Here is a 23,406-nt window from a genome sequence, read left to right as displayed (position 1 = left end):
GAATTCAAAGGACAAAGCATTTCCAAAACTCCAACATATTTTCCATTACTGCACAACAAGTAATTATTTCACACTCTTTTATTTTTCTAATAATTCAAACTGATAATTTTAATTGATATCCTGACTAAGAATAATAAAATAAACATAGCTTGCTTCAAACCAATAATCTCCGTGGGATCGACCCTTACTCACGTTAGGTATTACTTGGACGACCCAGTGCACTTGCTGGTTAGTGGCACGAGATCATAAGAAATATTGATTTTGATATTGGGATTAGAATTTTGTGCACCAAGTTTTTGGCGCCATTGCCGGGGATTATTCGAGTTTGAACAACTAAAGGTTTATTTTGTTGCTTAGATTAAGAATAATTTATTTTTGTTGTTACAGAGTCATTAAATTCTGTGTCCTTTATTCCCTTTTCAAAAATTTTTCAAAAATATTATTTTTCTTTATCAATTTCTTTTTTTTTTTTCGTGAGTTTAGTGTCTTGTTCTAAATTTGGTGTCAATTGCATGTTTTTCCTTGTCTCTTAATTTTTTGAATTGCATGTTCTTGTTCTTCCTTGATCTTCAAATTGTTCTTGTCAATTTCTCTTGTTTGATCTTTGGTTTGTTTTGTTTTGTGTATTTTTCATGTTTTTATGGTGCAATTTCAAATTATTAGTTTTCAAAAATAAATCTTTTTATATACAATATTAAAACACGTTACATTTGTAAATCAGTTGGCTAGAGCGTTGGCTTATGTTCTTGGCAATTGGGTATCTTCCCTTTTTAAAACCTTTTTCAAAAAAAATTTTCTTTGATTAAATCTTATATCAAACTTTAAGTTTGGTGTTTTCTTGTTAATCTCTCTTTAATTTTCAAAAATTTCATTGTGGTTTTCTAAAAATTTTAAGTTTGGTGTTCTTTCTCTTATTCTTGGTGTTCTTGTGAATCTTCAAAGTGTTCTTGAGTCTTCTTTGTGTTTTGATCTTAAAATTTTTAAGTTTGGTGTTCCTCGGTGTTTTCCCTCCAAAATTTTCGAAAACAAGGAGCATTAAATCTAAAAATTTTAAGTCTTGTGTCTTTTATGTGTTTTTCTCTTTCATCATAAAATTCAAAATTCAAAAAAAAATATCTTTTCTAACTATTTTTAAGCCATATTTTCAAATTTTTTTTATAAAAATCCAGATTTCAATTTCAAAATTTTTCAAATCTTATCCTTTTAAGATTTAAAAAAAAGTATATTTTCTTTCTTAAAATCTTTTCAACTCATAAATATCTTTTTCAAAACAAATTTATCTTTTTCAAATACCTTTTATATCTTTTCAATCTTCAATTACATCTGTTTCCTATCATATTTATCTTTTTCAAATCATATCTTCTATCTTATCTTTTCTCAAAATTTTCGAAAATATCCTAACCAATTTCTCTCTCCTCATTTTTTTCGAAAATCTTCATAAAATATTTTCAAATTTTTATTTTTATTTTTATTTTCATTTTTATTTCGTTTTTTTATTTATTTCATTTTATTTTATTTTATTTTATTTTATTATTTCGAAAATATATATAAAAAATTTTTTTTAATAAAATAAATAATATCAACATCCATATCATCTTCCTTACTCCATCATGGAACTAAGTGGAAATGAACAGTCCAGAAGGACTCTGGGGTCATATGCTAACCCCACTACTGCTTCATATGGGAGTAGTATCTGTATACCCTCCATCGGAGTCAGTAGCTTTGAGTTGAATCCTCAGCTCATTATCATGGTGCAGCAAAGTTACCAGTATTCCGGTCTTCCACAGGAAGAACCTACAAAGTTTCTGGCACAATTTTTACAAATTGCTGACACAGTACATGATTAAGGAAGTAGATCAGGATGTCTACAGATTATTACTGTTTCCATTTGCTGTAAAGGACTAAGCTAAGAGGTGGTTAAATAACCAACCTAAGGACAGCATAAAGACATGGAAACAGCTGTCAGAAAAATTCCTGAATCATTATTTTCCTCCAAAACGGATGACACAGCTAAGGCTAAGCATCCAAGGCTTCAAACAAGGAGATAATGAATCTCTTTATGATACATGGGAGAGATACAAAGAGATGCTAAGAAAATGCCCTTCTGAAATGTTTTCAGAGTGGGTGCAATTAGACATCTTCTACTATGGGCTTACAGAAAGAGCTCAGATTTCTCTAGACCACTCAGCTGGTGGATCTATACACATGAGGAAGACAATAGAAGAAGCTCAAGAGCTCATTGATACAGTTGCCAGAAATCAGCATCTGTACCTAAGTAAGGAATCTTCCATCAACAAAGAGGCTAAAACAGTAACTGCTGAACTCAGTCCTGCAGATCAAGCTGCTGAATTCAATCAGCAATTAGATTTTCTAACAAAACAGTTAGCCGAATTCAAGGAGATACTACTAGAAACAAGAATGGCTAATATGAAAATGGAAATACAGTTGAAGCAGACAGAACAGCAGTTATCAAAACAAATAACAGAAGAATGCCAAACAGTTCAATTAAGGAGTGGAAAAACATTAAATACCTCACTTCAAGGTAGCAGGAAGCCAAGAAATGAGCAAACCACCCAAAATCCATCTGAGGACAATCAGAGCCCAGAAAGGAATGACTCTGGCGCCCAAACGCCAGAAAATGGGGGGAAAGCTGGCGCTGAACGCCCAGACCATGCTCAGTCCTAACGTTCAACGCCAGAAACAAGCAATGAATTGGCGTTGAACGCCCAAAGGAAGCACAGTTCTGGCATTCAAACGCCAGAAACATGTAAGGAGCTGGCGTCTAACGCCACTCCAGCTTCCACCCCTGGCATTTGAACGCCAGTGGGAGATCAGACACATACAAGTGTTGATAACAAGCCCTCTAAAATGGCTTCTCAGCCCACACCTGTAGGCAATAAACTTACAGCAACTAAGGTTGAAGAATATAAAGCCAAAATGCCTTATCCTCAGAAACTCCGCCAAGCGGAACAGGATAAGCAATTTGCCCACTTTGCAGACTATCTCAGGACTCTTGAAATAAAGATTCCGTTTGCAGAGGCACTTGAGCAAATACCCTCTTATGCAAAGTTCATGAAAGAGATCTTAAGTCATAAGAAGGATTGGAGGAAAATTGAGAAAGTTTACCTCACTGAAGAATGCAGTGTAGTCATTCTGAAAAGTTTACCTGAGAAGCTTAAAGATCCGGGAAGCTTTATGATACCATGCACATTAGAAGGTACTTGTACCAAGCAAGCTCTATGTGATCTTGGAGCAAGTATTAATCTAATACCTGTAGCTACTATCAGAAAGCTTGGGTTGACTGATGAAGTTAACCCAACTCGGATATGTCTCCAACTTGCTGATGGCTCCATTAAATACCCATCAGGCGTGATTGAAGACATGATTGTCAAGGTTGGGCCATTTGCCTTTCCCACTGACTTTGTAGTGCTGGAAATGGAGGAGCACAAGAGTGCAACTCTCATTCTGGGAAGACCTTTCCTAGCAACTAGCCGAACCCTCATTGATGTTCAAAAAGGGGAAGTAACCCTGAGAGTCAAATTATCAAGGTTTACAGGAAAGCCTAGCAATCAACATTGGAAAGCTATAACAAGAGTTCTTGGTTATCTCAAGAAAACCATAAACTTGGGATTACATTATAGTGATTATCCCACAGTTTTAGATGGTTATTCCGACGTAAGTTGGATTACAAATCTTAGTGACAACAAATCCACTTCAGGATGGATTTTCACCATTGGTGGTGGAGCAATAAATTGGGCCTCAAAGAAACAAACATGTATTACACATTCTACTATGGAGGCTAAGTTTGTAGCTTTATCAGCCGTAGGTAAAGAAGCGGAATGGTTAAGAAATTTGTTATATGATATAAAGCTGTGGCCACAGCAGACGACAGCCATTTCAATCTTCTGTGATAGTGAATCAACCATGTCTCGAGCATATAATAAGGTTTATAATGGAAAGTCTAGACATATAAGTTTGAGACATGAATTTGTGAGGCAACTAATAAATGATGGTGTAATTACCATCACTTATGTAAGATCTCAAGGAAATTTAGTAGACCATTTGACTAAAGGTTTGTCAAGGGATAAAATCAAAGAAACTACTGTTAAAATGGGATTAAAACCTATTATTGCTAAGTGATGGAAACCCAACCTTATTCTAGTAGACCACTAGTTTCAAGGTTTAATGGGTAATAACAAGTTATTTAGCAATTGGATAATATTATCTATCAAAAGATTCCATCTATATGAATATAAGAGTGGTGCCGCTCTAATCGAGAATTTTAGAGGTTTTATTCTCGTAAATATTCATGAAACCAGGATGAGCACAAGGCCATATAAGTGTTTAAAATTTTAAACTCTTGAACTTTGAGGGTATAAGTAATGTGTGTGATTTTTGGTACTAGCATATGGAGTATAGGTTTAATCAATTAGACACCTATTACTTCGTTAGAACTTTAAAATTTACACTAAAAGAATGTTTAATCTTAGTGACACATTCTTTATGCATATACTTATATAATATTTAAATTTTGTAAATAGTGGAGGATTGAAGAGTATTTACAAATTAATATATTAATATTAAAAATAAACGGTTAAATAATTACCGTTTACGGTTCAATTCTTTCTCTAACGGTTGTGTACCTACATATATATATTATGAATGCTTGTTAATGTATATTAACAGTACTTTGTACCTAAAAGTACCTATTCAAGAAATAATCAAAAGTCACATCTTTTCATTATGTAACTATTCAATAACCAAAGGTTACATCTATTCATAAGTTACGTGACTTTTGATTCTAATACATGCAGCATGTATATATATGAATTACCTACTATTTAATGCTGAGTGCAACAAAAGGATAATAACAAATACTAAGTGTACATGTGATTTTAACTATTGAGAGTTTTCTTTGTTCAAGAGAGTTAAGAATTTCTTATTATTGCTAATTAAGAAATTCTTAGGTTTCATTGTATCCTAGAAGAGTATTGTCATCAACCCTATAGCAAATAAGTGTTTGGACAAATATCTCTCTAAAAAAAGCGATCTAATCGTGCCTTGAAACCACTACACAAATATAAGATTTTGTCATCTCATAATAATATACCCAACATAATCATTCAATACTTTTTTAATTATTAATATCATTATACATGTAATTTTCATAAGTTATGGTAATCTTCGTTAATCACGATAATCTTTATATATAAATCACTACTAAAAACAATAAACTTATATGCTAATTAATTATTTCTAATTAAAAAATTAGATTAATTAATTATTATTTTAAAGTGTATAATAAAATAAATAAATTTAATTATGCATATTAATGAATAATCTAATTCATATATAATAATTTCTTTTTAATAATGCATTCATGTAAATAATGGTATGATAGGAATAATAATAATTATAGATAGTATATGATTATGTAAAATAATGTTAATTACAATTGCGCATTCATTTAAATAATAATAATAATAATAATAATAATAATAATAATAATAATAGAATTGATTTGTTTTAAAATAAAAAAATTAATTAATACTATATTAATTTAATATATATTAATTATAGTCATTAATTATAGTTATTAATTTATTTTTTTATATTTATGATTATTTTTTTATATATCTAAATATATATATTATTGAACAACAAAATTTTACCTCAATAATTTTATTCACTATAGGTTAATAATTTTTTTAGTGTACATAAAGTAGATTCTCTGGATATATTTATTTTGTTTAAATAATTATTAATATTTTCTTCCTTATGTATACATATATATTAAATGATTAATTGTACGTAAAAATATTTAAGTTACATATCATTATATATTTTCTCATTATGTTTATTTCTTTATATATATGATTATTTTTTAGTCAATATCATTCAATAATATCTTTATTATTAATATTATCATGCGCGTAAATTTGTAATTTACATAAATCACGATAATTTTCATTAATAAAAGCAATCTTCATAGATCACTATTAAATACATAATTTATATTCTAATTGATTGTGTCTAATAAAAAAATTAGACTAATTAATTATCACTTTGTATAATAAAATAAATAATTTTAATTATGTATAATTAGTGAATAATCTAATTAATATACAATAATTTCTTTTTAATAATGTGTTCATACAAATAGTAGTATAATAGAAATAATAATAATTGTTATGAAAAATATTATAATTACGTAAAATATTGTCAACTATAATTGTGCTGTCATTATTTAACCGTAATAATGATAAGGATAATCTGCTTTAAAATAAAAATATAAATTTTAATTAAAGCTACATAAATTTGATATATATTAATTATAGTCATTAATTATAGTTATTAACTTAGTTTTTTTTATACTCACAATTATTATTTTTATATCTAAATATATTTTATTCGATAACTAAATTTTAGCCAATGATCTTATTAATTATACGTTAATAAAATTTTAACTAACTAAATATATCGCATTGGACAATTAAAATTTTTGACCTTACCGTTTTTGATAAATTTTAATCCAACATTTAACTATTTATACAACATCAATAAAATTTTTTAGTATAACTAATAGTACAGAATTTAATTTTTGTTTGAGTAATAATCTAAAAGTATTATTTATTATTAGCAGATTTTTTTTTACTTAACTATTTTATTTTTTTATTTATACTGGGGTCAATAAAAAATAAAAAATAATTTAAAAACAAAAAAATCGTTTTAAAAAATTTAAAAACAATATAACTATGTAGAATTTATTATTCAATTAAATAAAAATGTATTAATTACCGAAATAAATAATTTTAAAAATATTTACCGTTTTGCGTTTTCCAGTCATATCTCGTTTACAGTGTAAACGAGATGACATTCTATGTATCTCGTTTACAGTGTAAACGAGATATGACACGTCAGCCGCGTCGTGTCTATCTCGTTTACCATATAAACAAGATAGATCTTATCTCGTTTACACTGTAAACGAAATAGACACTTATAAGTATAAGTCGTTTACACACATTTGCTGGACCCTACTTTGACCTAGTCAAACTCTTTCTCCCATCTTTTAACCTTTTCCTTCCATATCTGAGTCCGAGACGGTGATGGCACGCCAGGCGGACAACGACGATGACATCAACAGACTAAACGAGACTTCACATTACGCTGGGGCGGCCGACTTTGAGGTTAGTTGTGTTATGTTCAGTTAATCTAAGTATGTAGACATTGCTAGGGTAGTCTCGTAGTGACAAACACTGAGTAAGATGCTTTAGGGTTAGGACTGTATGATGAATTTAGAACAATATTTGCTTGTATAAGATTGGTATTACTTAATTAGAATTTGCTTACCGACATAAGAAAGTTAGAGACAGATGTAGAGTAGACAAATGGTAGTATGTTACTAAGTAGGCGTAGTACTTTGTTCCTTAATAGAGTAGGAAAATGTATTATTATGTATGTATAGATTAAAAATTTCTTTTTCATTCCGCAGAGGCCTCGCCTTTTATTGCCCCGGCGAGTCAGCCATACGCTTCCTCCACTCGACGCCATTGTCCTGTATCTGGTTGAGGCCGGATTCAGTGACACGGTACCGCTCAGGGACTTAACATTTGACAATTTCCTGATTTCGGCACTCGTGGAGCGATGGCGTCCGGAGACGCACACGTTTCATCTTCCGTGGGGTAAGGTCACTATCACCCTGCAGGACGTGGCGTACCACCTCGGCCTGCGTGCACACGGGAACCCCATTGAAGGGTGCCTTCGTGACTTCGGTTGGTGGTACGGCACTGAGACGTGGGTGATGGTGGAGCAGCTGCTTGGTGCCAGGCCACCGGTGGCGGCACAGCAGGCGGAGCAGAAGAAGGAGTCGTTCACGCTGAAGCTGGTCTGGTTGCGTGATCGTGTACGATAGATGCCCCCCACCGACGATCCTGAGACCCTTCGATAGTATGCGCGATGCTACATTATGTTACTGATCGGAGGGTATCTGCTGACAGACAAGTCCAACAACCTGGTGCACGTACGGTGGCTACCACTTCTGCGAGGCTTCAAGGAGTACAGGGCGCTATCATCGGGCTCTGCTGTGCTGGCTTGGACTTACCAGTCACTCCATTTAGCGGCACAGCGGGGAGTCACGGATATCACCGATTACACTCTGCTGCTGATGAGTTGGATTTACCAGAAATTTTTCCAGTGGTGTCTACTGGTGCACGAAATTGCAATAACACTTTTGCAATCCCGCACAACTAACCAGCAAGTGCACTGGGTCGTCCAAGTAATACCTTGCGTGAGCAAGGGTCGATCCCACGGAGATTGTCGGCTTGAAGCAAGCTATGGTTATCTTGTAAATCTTAGTCAGGATATCAGAAATTATCAGGATTGATTGTGAAAAGCAAAAGAACATGAAATGGTTACTTGTTTTGCAGTAATGGAGAATAGGCTGAGGTTTGGAGATGCTCCATCTTCTGAATCTCTGCTTTCCTACCGTCTTCTTCATCAAACACGCAAGTCTCCTTCCATGGCAAGCTCGTGTAGGGTTTCACCGTTGTCAATGGCTACCTCCCATCCTCACAGTGAAAGCTAATGCACGCACTCTGTCACAGTACTGCCAATCACCGGTTTGGTTCCCTCCCCTACCGGAATAGAATCCCTCTTTTGCGTCTGTCACTAACGCCCAGTAGGTTACAGGTTTGAAGCACATCACAGTCATTCAATCATTGAATCCTACTCAGAATACCACAGACAAGGTTTAGACCTTCCGGATTCTCTTGAATGCTGCCATCAGGTCCTGCCTATACCACGAAGATTCCGATTAAAGAACCCAAGAGATAACTACTCAATCTAAGATAGAACAGAGGTGGTTGTCAGGCACGTGTTCATAGTTGAGAATGATGATGATTGTCACGGATCATCACATTCATCCGGATTAAGAACAAGTGTTATCTTAGAATGGAAGCAAGCATGATTGAATAAGAAACAGTAGTAATTGCATTAATCCATCAAGACACAGCAGAGCTCCTCACCCCCAACCATGGGGTTTAGAGGCTCATACTGTGGAAAGAAACGTGTACAAATTGTTATGAGGTCATAAGGTACGGATACAATGTCAAAAGATCCTATAAGTAGTAAACTAGTGTCCTAAGGTTTACAGAATTGAGTAAATGACAGAAAAATCCACTTCCGGGCCCACTTGGTGTGTGCTTGGGCTGAGCAATGAAGGAATTTCGTGTAGAGACCTTTTCTGGAGTTAAACGCCAGCTTTCATGCCAGTTTGGGCGTTTAACTCCAAATTTTATGCCAGTTCCAGCGTTTAACGCTGGAATTTCTGTAGGTGACTTTGAGCGCCAGTTTGGGCCATCAAATCTTGGGCAAAGTATGGACTATTATATATTGCTGGAAAGCCCAGGATGTCTACTTTCCAATGCCGTTGAGAGCGCGCCAATTGGGCTTTTGTAGCTCCAGAAAATTCACTTTGAGTGCAGAGAGGTCAGAATCCAACAACATCTGCAGTCCTTTTCAGTCTCTGGATCAGATTTTTGCTCAGGACCCTCAATTTCAGTCAGAAAATACCTGAAATCACAGAAAAACACACAAACTCATAGTAAAGTCCAGAAAAGTGAATTTTAATTAAAAACTAATAAAAATATACTAAAACTAACTAAAAGATACTAAAAACATACTAAAAACAATGCCAAAAAGCATACAAATTATCCGCTCATCACAACACCAAACTTAAATTGTTGCTTGTCCCCAAGCAACTGAAAATCAAAATAGGATAAAAAGAAGAGAATATACTATAGACTCCAAAATATCAAAGAAACACAGCTCCAATTAGATGAGCGGGACTAGTAGCTTTTTGCCTCCGAACAGTTTTGGCATCTCACTCTATCCTTTGAAGTTCAGAATGATTGGCATCTATAAGAACTCAGAACTCAGATAGTGTTATTGATTCTCCTAGTTAAGTATATTGATTCTTGAACATAGCTAGTGTATGAGTCTTGGCTGTGGCCCAAAGCACTCTGTCTTCCAGTATTACCACCGGATACATACATGCCACAGACACATAATTGGGTGAACCCTTTTTTAGATTGTGACTCAGCTTTGCTAAAGTCCCCAATTAGAGGTGTCCAGGGTTCTTAAGCACACTCTTTTGCCTTGGATCACAACTTTATTTCCTTCTTTTTCTTTCTTTTTCTTTTTTTTCTATTCTTTTTTTTTTTCGAAAAATTATTATAAAAATTTTTTTTTTTTGGATTCACTGCTTTTTCTTGCTTCAAGAATCAATTTGATGATTTTTCAGATCCTCAATAACAGTTCTCTTTTCTCCTCATTCTTTCAAGAGCCAACAAATTTAACATTCTTAAAAACAACAAATTCAACAGACATATGCACTGTTCAAGCATTCATTCAGAAAACAAAAAGTATTGTCACCACATCAAACTAATTCAACTAGTTTCAGAGATAAATTTCGAAACCCTGTACTTCTTGTTCTTTTGTGATTAAAGCATTTTTCTTTTAAGAGAGGTGATGGATTCATAGGACATTCATAGCTTTAAGGCATAAACTTAAATTTTATTAATTATGAACTAAGAACAAGACTCAAATATAGATATAAGATGAGACTAAAAAAATATAAAATAAGACAAGAAAAACGAAAAAAATAGGCTCCTAATGATAGAGGTTTTCACAGAGTTAGGACTCAACAACCTTGATTTTGAGAAGTGGATGCTCCCTCAGCTTGAGAGGAGAGCTTTTGGCGTTTCATCTCTTGGATTTCACGCCCCTGCTTCTCTTGTTCCTTCAGCAATTTGCAGAGCATGCAGTTTTGATTCTGCTGTTCTTCCTTCAGTTGCTCCATAGTCTCTTGCAACTTGTTAATAGATGCTTCTAGGTTGGCCCAGTAGCCAATTTCAGGGAGTTCAGGGAGGAACTCATGCACCCTCCTTTTGATGGAGTTGTCTTGCACTTGTCCTTCCATTGACTTTTTGGTGATTGGGTGTTCAATGGGTATGAACTCATCTACTCCCATCTTCACCCCAGCCTCTTTACAGAGCAAGGAAATCAAGCTTGGGTAAGCCAATTTGGCTTCAGTGGAATTCTTATTTGCAATTGTGTAAATCTCACAAGCAATCACATGATGGACCTCCACCTCTTTTCCAAGCATAATGCAATGAATCATCACTGCTCTCTTGATGGTGACCTCAGAACGGTTGCTAGTGGGCAATATGGAATGCCCAATAAAGTCTAGCCAACCTCTTGCAATTGGTTTGAGGTCTCCCCTCTTGAGTTGGTTTGGGACACCCTTAGAATTGGTTATCCACTTAGTTCCAGGGAGGCATATGTCCTCTAGAACCTGATCCAACCCCTTATCTACTCTCACCATCCTCCTATTAAAGGAATCAGGATCATCTTGCAGTTGAGGCAACTTGAATATTTCTCTTATTTTGTCCAGATGGAAGTATATAACTTTCCCTCTGACCATGGTTCTATGGGTATGGTAAGCAGTTCCAGTCATTCTCTGCTTATCTGTTAGCCACGGATTTGAGTAGAATTCCTGAACCATGTTCCTTCCAACCTTTGTCTCGGGATTGGTTAGAACTTCCCATCCTCTGTTTCAAATTTGCTCTTGGATCCCCGGATATTCATCTTCTTTCAGATCAAATTTAACTTCCGGGATCACTGACCTCAGGCCCATTATTTTATGATAATGGTCTTCATGTTCTTTGGTTAAGAACTTCTCTTCATTCCAAAGATTCTTTGAATTATTCTCTTTCTTGCCTCTTAAATTGGTTTGTTTTCCCTTAGGAGCCATGATATTGATGAATCTTGGCTTAGTGATCACGGAAAAGCACACCAAACTTAGAGGTTTGCTTGTCCTCAAGCAAAAGATAAGAGAGAAGAGAGGGGGAGGAAGAGAAAATTCGAATGGTGTGGTTGGAAGAGGGGAACAAACGTGTATTTATAAGGTGGGGAGGAGAGATTTCGAAAAAAATAAAAATTTGAAAGGAGATTTGAGAAGATATGAAAAGAAATTGAGAAAAGGGTGAGTTTTTGAAGAAGATTTGGGATTAATTTGAAATAGATTTGAAGAATGGTTTTGATTTGTGAAGATTTGAAAGTGAATAATGAAAGGTTGAAGTGCATTTATGTAGAAGAGTATGGTTAAAAAGAGGAAAGTTTGAAAAAAATTGAGTTGAAAACAAAAATGTGGTCCCCCCACCTTTCTGGCGTTAAACGCCCAGAATGGTACCCATTCTGGCGTTTAACGCCCATTTGCTACCCCTTTTGGGCGTTTAACGCCCAGCCAGGTGCCCTGGCTGGCGTTAAACGCCAGAAATCCTTTATCACTGGGCGTTTTTCCAAAACGCCCAGGATGCTGCACACCTGGCGTTAAACGCCCAGAATGGTGCCCATTCTGGCGTTTAACGCCCAAAATGGTACCATTACTGGCGTTAAACGCCCAGAATGGTGCCCATTCTGGCGTTTAACGCCCAAAATGCCCCTTACTGGCATTTTTTCGCCAGTAAGCTCATTTTCTCTGCTTTTTGAGCTGAATCCTTCTGTAACTCTGTGAATTCCTTCATTTTTGATACTTGCCTCTGTAAGAACTAATCATACACCTTCCTAATGACTGGGTTGCCTCCCAGCAAGCGCTTCTTTACTGTCTTTAGCTGGACTTTCACTGAGAATCACTCAAGTCTCAGTTTTGAGCATTCCTGCTCAAAATTTCCTTCAAGATAGTGCTTGATCCTCTGTCCATTAACAATGAACTTCTTGTCAGAATCAATATCCTGAAGCTCAACATATCCATATGGTGATACTCCTGTAATCACATATGGACCCCTCCACCGGGACTTGAGTTTTCCTGGAAACAATTTGAGCCTGGAGTTGAAGAGCAGAACTTTTTGTCCTGGCTCAAAGACTCTGGTTGACAATTTCTTGTCATGCCACTTCTTTGCCTTCTCCTTATAAATTTTTGCATTTTCAAAGGCATTGAGTCTGAACTCCTCTAGCTCATTTAGCTGGAGCAGTCTTTTCTCACCAGCTAACTGTGCATCCATGTTTAGGAATCTGGTTGCCCAGTAGGCTTTATGTTCCAGTTCCACAGGCAAATGACAGGCCTTCCCATACACCAATTGGTATGGAGAGGTTCCTATAGGAGTCTTGAATGCTGTTCTGTATGCCCACAGAGCATCATCCAAGCTCTTTGCCCAATCCTTTCTTCGGGCCATTACAGTCCGTTCCAGGATTCTTTTTAGCTCTCTGTTAGAGACTTCAGCTTGCCCATTTGTCTGTGGATGATACGGAGTTGCCACTTTATGGCTGATTCCATATCTAACCATAGCAAAGTATAGCTGTTTATTGCAGAAATGAGTGCCCCATCACTGATTAGCACTCTGGGGACGCCAAACCTGCTGAAAATGTTTTTCTGGAGGAATTTCAGCACAGTCTTGGTATCATTAGTGGGTGTAGCAATTGCTTCTACCCATTTAGATACATAGTCCACTGCCACCAGAATGTAAGTGTTTGAGTATGATGGTGGGAATGGTCCCATGAAATCAATTCCCCATACATCAAACAATTCTATCTCTAAAATTCCTTGTTGAGGCATGGCATATCCGTGAGGCAGGTTACCAGCTCTTTGGCAACTGTCACAGTTACGCACAAACTCTCGGGAATCTTTATAGAGAGTAGGCCAGTAGAAGCCGCACTGGAGAACTTTAGTGGCTGTTCGCTCACTTCCAAAATGTCCTCCATATTGTGATCCATGGCAGTGCCATAGGATCCTTCGTGCTTCCTCTCTGGGTACACACCTGCGGATCACTCCGTCAGCACATCTCTTAAAGAGATATGGTTCATCCCAAAGGTAGTATTTGGCATCTGAAATTAATTTCTTTCTCTGCACATAACTGTACTCTTTGGGTATGAACCTCACAGCTTTATAGTTTGCAATATCTGCAAACCATGGAGCTTCCTGGATGGCAAAGAGTTGCTCATCTGGGAAAGTCTCAGAGATCTCAGTAGAAGGGAGGGACGCCCCAGCTACTGGTTCTATTCTGGACAGATGATCAGCTACTTGATTCTCTGTCCCTTTTCTGCCTCTTATTTCTATATCAAACTCTTGCAGAAGCAACACCCATCTTATAAGCCTGGGTTTTGAATCCTGCTTTGTGAGTAAGTATTTAAGAGCAGCATGGTCAGTGTACACAATCACCTTTGATCCGACTAGGTAGGATCTAAACTTGTCAATGGCATAGACCACTGCAAGTAATTCTTTTTCTGTGGTTGTGTAATTCTTCTGTGCATCATTTAGAACACGGCTAGCATAATAAATGACATGCAGAAGTTTGTTATGCCTCTGTCCCAACACTGCACCAATGGCATGATCACTGGCATCACACATTAATTCAAATGGTAATGCCCAATCTGGTGCAGAGATGACTGGTGCTGTGACCAGTTTAGCTTTCAGGGTCTCAAATGCCTGCAAACACTGTGTGTCAAACACAAATGGTGTGTCAGCAGCTAACAGGTTACTCAGAGGTTTAGCAATTTTCGAAAAGTCCTTAATAAACCTTCTGTAGAATCCTGCATGCCCCAGAAAGCTTCTGATTGCCTTAACATTGGCAGGTGGTGGTAATTTTTCAATTACCTCAACCTTTGCCTTATCCACCTCTATTCCCCTGTTTGAAATTTTGTGCCCAAGGACAATTCCTTCAGTCACCATAAAGTGACATTTCTCCCAGTTTAAAACTAGGTTAGTCTCTTGGCATCTTTTCAGGACAAGTGATAGGTGGTTAAGACAGGAGCTGAATGAGTCTCCATATACTGAGAAGTCATCCATGAAGACTTCCAGAAATTTCTCTACCATATCTGAGAAGATAGAGAGCATGCACCTCTGAAAGGTTGCAGGTGCATTGCACAGACCAAAAGGCATCCTTCTGTAGGCAAACACGCCAGAAGGGCAAGTAAATGCTGTTTTCTCTTGGTCCTGAGGATCTACTGCAATTTGGTTGTAGCCTGAATAGCCATCCAAAAAGCAGTAGTAATCATGACCAGCTAGTCTTTCTAGCATTTGGTCTATGAATGGTAAAGGAAAATGATCCTTTCTGGTGGCTGTATTGAGTCTTCTGTAATCAATACACATGCGCCACCCTGTGACTGTTCTTGTAGGAACCAGTTCATTTTTTTCATTATGAACCACTGTCATGCCTCCCTTTTTGGGAACAACTTGGACAGGGCTCACCCAGGGGCTGTCAGAGATAGGATAAATAATCCCAGCCTCTAGTAATTTAGTGACCTCTTTCTGCACCACCTCCTTCATGGCAGGATTTAGCCTTCTCTGTGGTTGGACCACTGGTTTGGCATTATCCTCCAATAGGATCTTGTGCATGCATCTGGCTGGGCTAATGCCCTTGAGATCACTTATGGACCACCCAAGAGCTGTCTTGTGTGTCCTTAGCACTTGAATCAGTGCTTCCTCTTCCTGTGAATTTAAGGCAGAGCTTATAATTACTGGAAAAGTTTCACCCTCCCCCAGAAATGCATATTTCAGGGATGGTGGTAATGGTTTGAGTTCAGGCTTAGGAGGCTTATCCTCCTCCTGAGGAATTTTCGAAAATTCCTTTGCCTCCTCTGGCTCTTCCTGATCAGGTTGAGTATCTTTGAAGATGTCCTCAAGCTCTGATTCTAGGCTTTTAGCCATATTGATCTCTTCTACCAGAGAGTCAATAATGTCAGCGTCCATGCAGTCCTCTGGTGTGTCTGGATGCTGCATAGCTTTTACAGCATTCAACTTGAACTCATCCTCATTGACTCTCAAGGTTACTTCCCCCTTTTGTACATCAATGAGAGTTCGTCCAGTTGCTAGGAAAGGTCTTCCTAGAATGAGAGTTGCACTTTTGTGCTCTTCCATTTCCAGCACCACAAAGTCAGTTGGAAAGGCAAATGGCCCAACCTTGACAATCATGTCCTCTATTATGCCTGATGGGTGTTTAATGGAGCCATCAGCAAGTTGGAGGCATATCCTGGTTGGTTTGACTTCTCCAATCAACCCAAGCTTTCTGATAGTGGATGCAGGTATTAAATTGATACTTGCTCCAAGATCACATAAGGCTACCTTGGTGTAAGTGCCTTCCAATGTGCATGGTATCAGAAAGCTTCCAGGATCTTGAAGCTTTTCTGGTAAGCTTTTTAGAATGACTGCACTGCATTCTTCAGTGAGAAACACTTTTTCAGTTTCTCTCCAATCCTTCTTATGACTTAAGATTTCCTTCATGAACTTAGCATAAGAAGGTATTTGCTCAAGTGCCTCTGCAAAAGGAATCTTTATTTCAAGAGTCCTTAAATAGTCTGCAAAGCGGGCAAATTGCTTATCCTGTTCTGCTTTGCGGAGTTTCTGAGGATAAGGCATCTTGGCTTGATATTCTTCAACCTTAGATGCTGCAGGTTTATTCCTTACAGAAGTGGTTGAAGAAGCCTTGTTAGAGGGATTACTGTCAGCACTCTCAGGTGTCTGATCCTCCCTTGGCGTTTGAACGCCAGGAATGGGTGAAGTTTGGGCGTTAAACGCCAACTTCCCTTCCTTTTCTGGCGTTTGAACGCCAGAACTGGGCAAGGAATGGGCGTTTAACGCCAGCTTTCCTTCCCTTTCTGGCGTTTGAACGCCAATATTCCTCTCTGGGCTCTTACTGTCCTCAGAGGGATTTTGAACAGAGGTTTGGTTGTCCTCTGTCAATTGTTCCTTGTTTGGCTTTTTGCTCTTTTGAACAGTGTTATTCAAGGTCTTCCCACTCCTCAATTGAACTGCTTGACATTCCTCTGTTATTTGTTTAGATATTTGTTGTTTTGCTTGATTCAACTGCAGTTCTATGCTCTTATTAGCAACCTTAGTATCATGGAGCATTTCTTTAAATTCTGCTAACTGTTCTGTCATCAGGAGCAACTGTTGATTAAGCTCATTCATCTGTTCCTGAGGATTAGGATCAGTGACTAATGCCATGACCTCCTCCTTTGGAACGAACTCATTGCTAGAATATAAGTATTGGTTTCTAGCAACAGTGTCTATGAGCTCTTGAGCTTCTTCAATTGTCTTCCTCATGTGTATAGATCCACCAGCTGAGTGGTCTAAAGACATCTGAGCTTTTTCTGTAAGCCCATAGTAGAAAATGTCTAACTGGACCCACTCTGAAAACATTTCAGAGGGACATTTCCTTAGCATACCTCTATACCTCTCCCAGGCATCATAAAGGGATTCATTATCCTCTTGTTTAAAGCCTTGGATGTCCAGCCTTAGCTGTGTCATCCTCTTTGGAGGGTAAAAATGATTCAGGAATTTGTCTGACAACTGTTTCCATGTCTTTATGCTTGCTGTAGGTTGGTTATTTAACCACCTTTTAGCTTGATCTTTTACAGCAAATGGAAACAGTAATAGTCTGTAGACATCCTGATCCACCTCTTTATCATGTACTGTGTCAGCAATTTGTAAAAATTGTGCCAGAAACTCAGTAGGTTCTTCCTGTGGAAGACCGGAATACTGGTAATTTTGCTGCACTATGATAATGAGTTAAGGGTTTAGCTCAAAGCTGCTTGCTTTGATGGGAGGTATACAGATGCTACTCCCATATGCAGCTGCAATGGGGTTAGCATATGACCCCAGAGTCCTTTTGGACTGATTAATTCCACTTGAGTCCATGATGGACAAAAGGGAAATGATAATAATTGCAAAGAGATAAATTTTGTTTATATATTTTTTTTTTGAAATAACCGAAAAAAAATAAAATAAAAAGAAATTTAAATAAAAAAAATTCGAAAATCAAAAGGGAAAATGAGATCAAAGCAATTTGAGAACTGAATCAATTAGTAAAAAAAAAAAGATTTTGAAAACAGCAATTAAGAAGATATGATTGAAATTTTTTTATGAAAAAGATTTGATTCTTAAAAAGAGGAAAGAGAAAAACACAAAAAGACACCAAACTTAGAATTTTAGAAAATCAAACACTAATTTTTTTTTCGAAGATTTTAAAGGAAAAACACAAAGAAGACACCAAACTTAGAATTTTTATGAATCAAAAAGGGACTAAGACTATGCAAAAGCGAAAATTTTAAAAGAAAAATAAAAGCATGCAATTGACACCAAACTTAGAATATAAAACTAGACTCTAAACTAACAAAAATAAACAGTCCTAATCTAAGCAACAAGATAAGCCGTCAGTTGTCCAAACTCGAACAATCCCCGGCAACGGCGCCAAAAACTTGGTGCACGAAATTGCAATAACACTTTTGCAATCCCGCACAACTAACCAGCAAGTGCACTGGGTCGTCCAAGTAATACCTTGCGTGAGCAAGGGTCGATCCCACGGAGATTGTCGGCTTGAAGCAAGCTATGGTTATCTTGTAAATCTTAGTCAGGATATCAGAAATTATCAGGATTGATTGTGAAAAGCAAAAGAACATGAAATGGTTACTTGTTTTGCAGTAATGGAGAATAGGCTGAGGTTTGGAGATGCTCCATCTTCTGAATCTCTGCTTTCCTACCGTCTTCTTCATCAAACACGCAAGTCTCCTTCCATGGCAAGCTCGTGTAGGGTTTCACCGTTGTCAATGGCTACCTCCCATCCTCGCAGTGAAAGCTAATGCACGCACTCTGTCACAGTACTGCCAATCACCGGTTTGGTTCCCTCCCCTACCGGAATAGAATCCCTCTTTTGCGTCTGTCACTAACGCCCAGTAGGTTACAGGTTTGAAGCACATCACAGTCATTCAATCATTGAATCCTACTCAGAATACCACAGACAAGGTTTAGACCTTCCGGATTCTCTTGAATGCTGCCATCAGGTCCTGCCTATACCACGAAGATTCCGATTAAAGAACCCAAGAGATAACTACTCAATCTAAGATAGAACAGAGGTGGTTGTCAGGCACGTGTTCATAGTTGAGAATGATGATGATTGTCACGGATCATCACATTCATCCGGATTAAGAACAAGTGTTATCTTAGAATGGAAGCAAGCATGATTGAATAAGAAACAGTAGTAATTGCATTAATCCATCAAGACACAGCAGAGCTCCTCACCCCCAACCATGGGGTTTAGAGGCTCATACTGTGGAAAGAAACGTGTACAAATTGTTATGAGGTCATAAGGTACGGATACAATGTCAAAAGATCCTATAAGTAGTAAACTAGTGTCCTAAGGTTTACAGAATTGAGTAAATGACAGAAAAATCCACTTCTGGGCCCACTTGGTGTGTGCTTGGGCTGAGCAATGAAGGAATTTCGTGTAGAGACCTTTTCTGGAGTTAAACGCCAGCTTTCATGCCAGTTTGGGCGTTTAACTCCAAATTTTATGCCAGTTCCGGCGTTTAACGCTGGAATTTCTGTAGGTGACTTTGAGCGCCAGTTTGGGCCATCAAAGCTTGAGCAAAGTATGGACTATTATATATTGCTGGAAAGCCCAGGATGTCTACTTTCCAATGCCGTTGAGAGCGCGCCAATTGGGCTTCTGTAGCTCCAGAAAATCCACTTTGAGTGCAGGGAGGTCAGAATCCAACAGCATCTGCAGTCCTTTTCAGTCTCTGGATCAGATTTTTGCTCAGGACCCTCAATTTCAGTCAGAAAATATCTGAAATCACAGAAAAACACACAAACTCATAGTAAAGTCCAGAAAAGTGAATTTTAATTAAAAACTAATAAAAATATACTAAAACTAACTAAAAGATACTAAAAACATACTAAAAACAATGCCAAAAAGCATACAAATTATCCGCTCATCATCTACCAGGTAGAAGAGTCTACCAGTATTCGCTAGCTGCCAGGTATCCAAATATTTCTTTTTTGTTTCATGTTAAGCTTTGCTGTTAATCCGCATTGTTTGTAACTTAAGGAGTTGTATATGTCTTTGTTACTTGCAGATTGGTTGGCTTGCAGCAGCAGAGTAGGGACCAGCACCAGACCAGGGTCTTGCAGTATAGGGTATCCATCAATCAGTTACGCTTTGATGAGGTAAGTCATGAAATTAAATATTGCGTGATATTTCCTTCTACTTGCTGTGGTTTAAAGCTTGTTATTTTGTTAAACATTTTTTATTTAGTTTGCATGGAGGGTGTACGACGACCCTGCACTACAGGACCTGTGCCCACTTTGGTTCTGTGAGGAGGTGGAGTGGGGTACTCGGTTGTCGACCGTTCCTATAGTATGCTTCAACATTGTCCGGTTTCACCACGTAGATCGGGTGAAACGGCAGTTCAATGGGGAGCAGCCAGTGCCGGGGATTCTAGTGAATCTTGATAGGTATGAAGTTGGTTAGATTATTCAAAGTTATACGTTGGTTGTTGTTTGTTGTTTTGATATTGAAACTATTTTATTTATTTAATGTGTTTAACTTCAGGTATCTGACCACCACTGGTCACGGTGAGGATGTTTGGTGGTCGGAGCAACTGCAGCAGTGGTACGACGGTTGGAGGCATAGGTTCGAGCCTAGTCGCAGGATTACAGTGCACTACACAGGCGACACTAGGCCGACCGGAGAGTACTATGACTGGTGGCGTGGGGCTTGCCGTGTGAGGCATCTATCTGGGCAGGAGGTTTTGGAGGATCCCAGGCTGGTGGAGTTGCCTCCCGATGTCCAGCCCACTGCCAGTCAGCCGCGGGACGATCTGACCCTTTCGAGGGGCATGCTAGATCGGAGGAGACGTGCGAGGGAGGTCAGAGAGGACACTCGCCGACCAGCACAGAGGGAGCGGGGCCAGAGAGAGCGTCGCCCAGGTGAGCCCATCCGGAGGGAGAGGGTCAGGCCTCGACGGGCTAGGGGAGAGGCAGACTCGGAGGAGGAGGCGGAGTTCGATCATCACGAGGACGGTGGAGATGCACCATTTCACGGAGTCGTTCCACTTATAGCACCGACTCATACACGTCCTCCCCCTCCCTTGTGGCATGGAGCGTGGCATTCATCTGGATCCGGCAAGTATCCGTCTCAACCAGCGTGGGATACATCACGACCCGATTGGCATGAGAGAGGTCCATCCGGGACCCAGCATGAGGATTATGTCTTCCTTGATGAGATTTTGCTGGATGACTCTTTTCTACACACGGTGCAGGAACCCGTCATGGACAGGTTAGCCGAGAGATTTCGCACGGGCAGAGAGGTTGGCATCGCGGAGGACCATCACCCATCAGCTCCTGCCATGACCTTGTCTTGGATGCCTCATATATCACCCTCATCTGGTGGGTCGTATGGGACGGGCCTTCGGCCAGACAGCCAGTACATGACTCACCCCTCCAACGACTATGGAAGATACCTGACCTAGTCCCAGCTTCAGCTAACCCCACCCGTAGCTCCTCACCCGCATACTCAGCTTCAGCCACACCAGTTTGCCACCAGTTCATCATCCGGAGGGATGCAAACGTATCGTCCTCATATGCACCAGGAGCCGGCAGCCATGGGCCTAAATCCATGACCGGCCCGACCTCAGCGACAGGATCAGCCTCCCCCATGTGGCACTGGGCACAAGCGTCACTACCAGGATCCACACCAGAGATAGTGATTATAGTATTCTCTGTATTGTAGTTGGTTTTTGATTATGTATGTAGCTAACATTAATTTAGGTGTATGGTATGTACATTTGGATTTAACTTGGATTGAAAATTAGTAGTACTTTGTTTGTGTGTATTGTTATTTAGATTCGTCTTCTCTCTACTTTGCATTTAAGTTTATGCTTACTGTTCCTTTTAAGAAAAAAATAAAAAAACCATTATCTCATAAACTGATTATTTCTCATTAAACATTTCATTGACACTACAACATTCGCTAACACACTACATAAAAAAAGACCAACACATGACAACTTCGGTAAAGATACGACACTAGCGAAACCTATACATCACCCGTGGGCTGATTAGGACATCCCCTTCTAGTATGACCGTATTGCCTACACAGGCCATACCGCTTCTCATGCCGCTCGATCTCGTCAATGTCATTTCGGAATCTGGTGGAAACGGGCCTTCCATATGCTTGCTGACGCATTGTTGGGTTAGGACACAGCCTAGTCCCATGCCACTCCTTCCACATCGACCCATCTGGGATAGGGGGAAATTCCATCTCGTACACCTTGAAAATAGCTTCCTGTATGTACACAGGATGCACATATGGGACCCACTCAATGCTAGTAGCGGCACACGCAGCTAATGCGTAACGACAAGGATGGTGGAGTGACTAGAATAACCCGCAGTCACATGTTCCATTTGATAGCCCAACACGGAAGGAACCGCCCCCCATCCCTCAAAAGGCTCAAGACAAACACCGATGCCCGCCTATCGCAGTGGGTGACACGCATCTTCGGTATCTTTTCTCTGTTCTTCTCAATGGCGGCCAATAGTCTCTGTGAGAATCGGCGTCCAGCAGCGAGCAGTGACTGCGCCTCTCTACCCTTTGTGACGAATAACTTATGTAGTCTCTCGTACGTGATGCGAACAATGGCAGATATTGGCAAGTACCGGGTGCCCTTCAACACTGCATTGATGCACTCGGATAGATTTGTCGTTATGTGGCCAAACCGACGTCCGCCATCGCAATGTTGTAGCCAAATATCCTTCCTAAAATGACTAGCCCAGTCAACCATGGTAGGCGAGACTCCTCTCAACGCATCCATGTACCACTTGTAACTAGCCTTGCTTGGACTATAAGCAGCATTAATGAGGTACCTCTTGCCCTCGGCTGACTTGAACCATGTCATGAAGTTCGCAGCCATGTGTCTTATGCAGTAAGCATGGTAGGCTCTAGGGGGAGACAAACCGCTGTCATCGGCACTAAGCGCCGCCTTGATAGCCTGAGATCTGTCGGAGATAACCGGCAGGCCATCTTGTGGGGTCACGTGGCGTCTCAGATTAGTTAGGAAGAACGACCATGACTCGGTGCTCTCGGACTCCACAATGGAAAAGGCAATAAGCAGGATGTTGCTATTCCCATCTTGCGCCACCGCAATAAGCAACACACCACCATACCAGCCATACAGATGAGTACCATCTACAGAGACAAAGGGTTTGCAATGCTTGAAGGCTTCTACACATGACGGGAAAGACCAAAATACCTTGTCGAACATACTACAGTCACGTACAAAGAGGTGCCCATCATACAATGGTTTGACGCGGAGGTCACAAAGGGTACTAGGAAAATAGCTCTGTAGTGCCTGAAGCAACTTGGGAACCTTATTGTACGATTCTTCCTAATCCCTATAGATTTGTGCAATTGCCTTCTGCTTGGCAATTCACACCTTTTTGTAGGACGGTTTGAAGTGATAGCTCGCTTGGACCACACCTTGTAAAACAAGAATGCTGACAGAGTGGTTGGATTGAATCAACGGCAAGATGACCCAGCATATCAGACTGCTGTCTAGCTGATGATGGTTTTGAGA

General features: G+C 39.0%; 1 protein-coding gene across 1 annotated transcript; it reads right to left on the bottom strand.

Annotated features, from left to right (window-relative positions):
- Positions 1-21,869: 21,869 nt before the first annotated feature.
- LOC130957220 (uncharacterized) lies at positions 21,870-23,094 on the bottom strand. The gene is made up of 2 exons (XM_057884090.1): positions 22,297-23,094; positions 21,870-22,208 (listed from the first exon to the last, which is right to left on the bottom strand). Exons 1-2 carry the CDS (start codon positions 23,092-23,094, stop codon positions 21,870-21,872), a joined length of 1,137 nt encoding a protein of 378 aa, XP_057740073.1.
- Positions 23,095-23,406: the final 312 nt, after the last annotated feature.

Source organism: Arachis stenosperma, chromosome 10, assembly GCF_014773155.1.
Source record: "Arachis stenosperma cultivar V10309 chromosome 10, arast.V10309.gnm1.PFL2, whole genome shotgun sequence".
Classification (NCBI taxonomy): domain Eukaryota; kingdom Viridiplantae; phylum Streptophyta; class Magnoliopsida; order Fabales; family Fabaceae; genus Arachis; species Arachis stenosperma.
The sequence above is the reverse complement of the archived record's forward strand: the minus strand, read 5'-3'. Positions and strand labels throughout refer to the sequence as shown.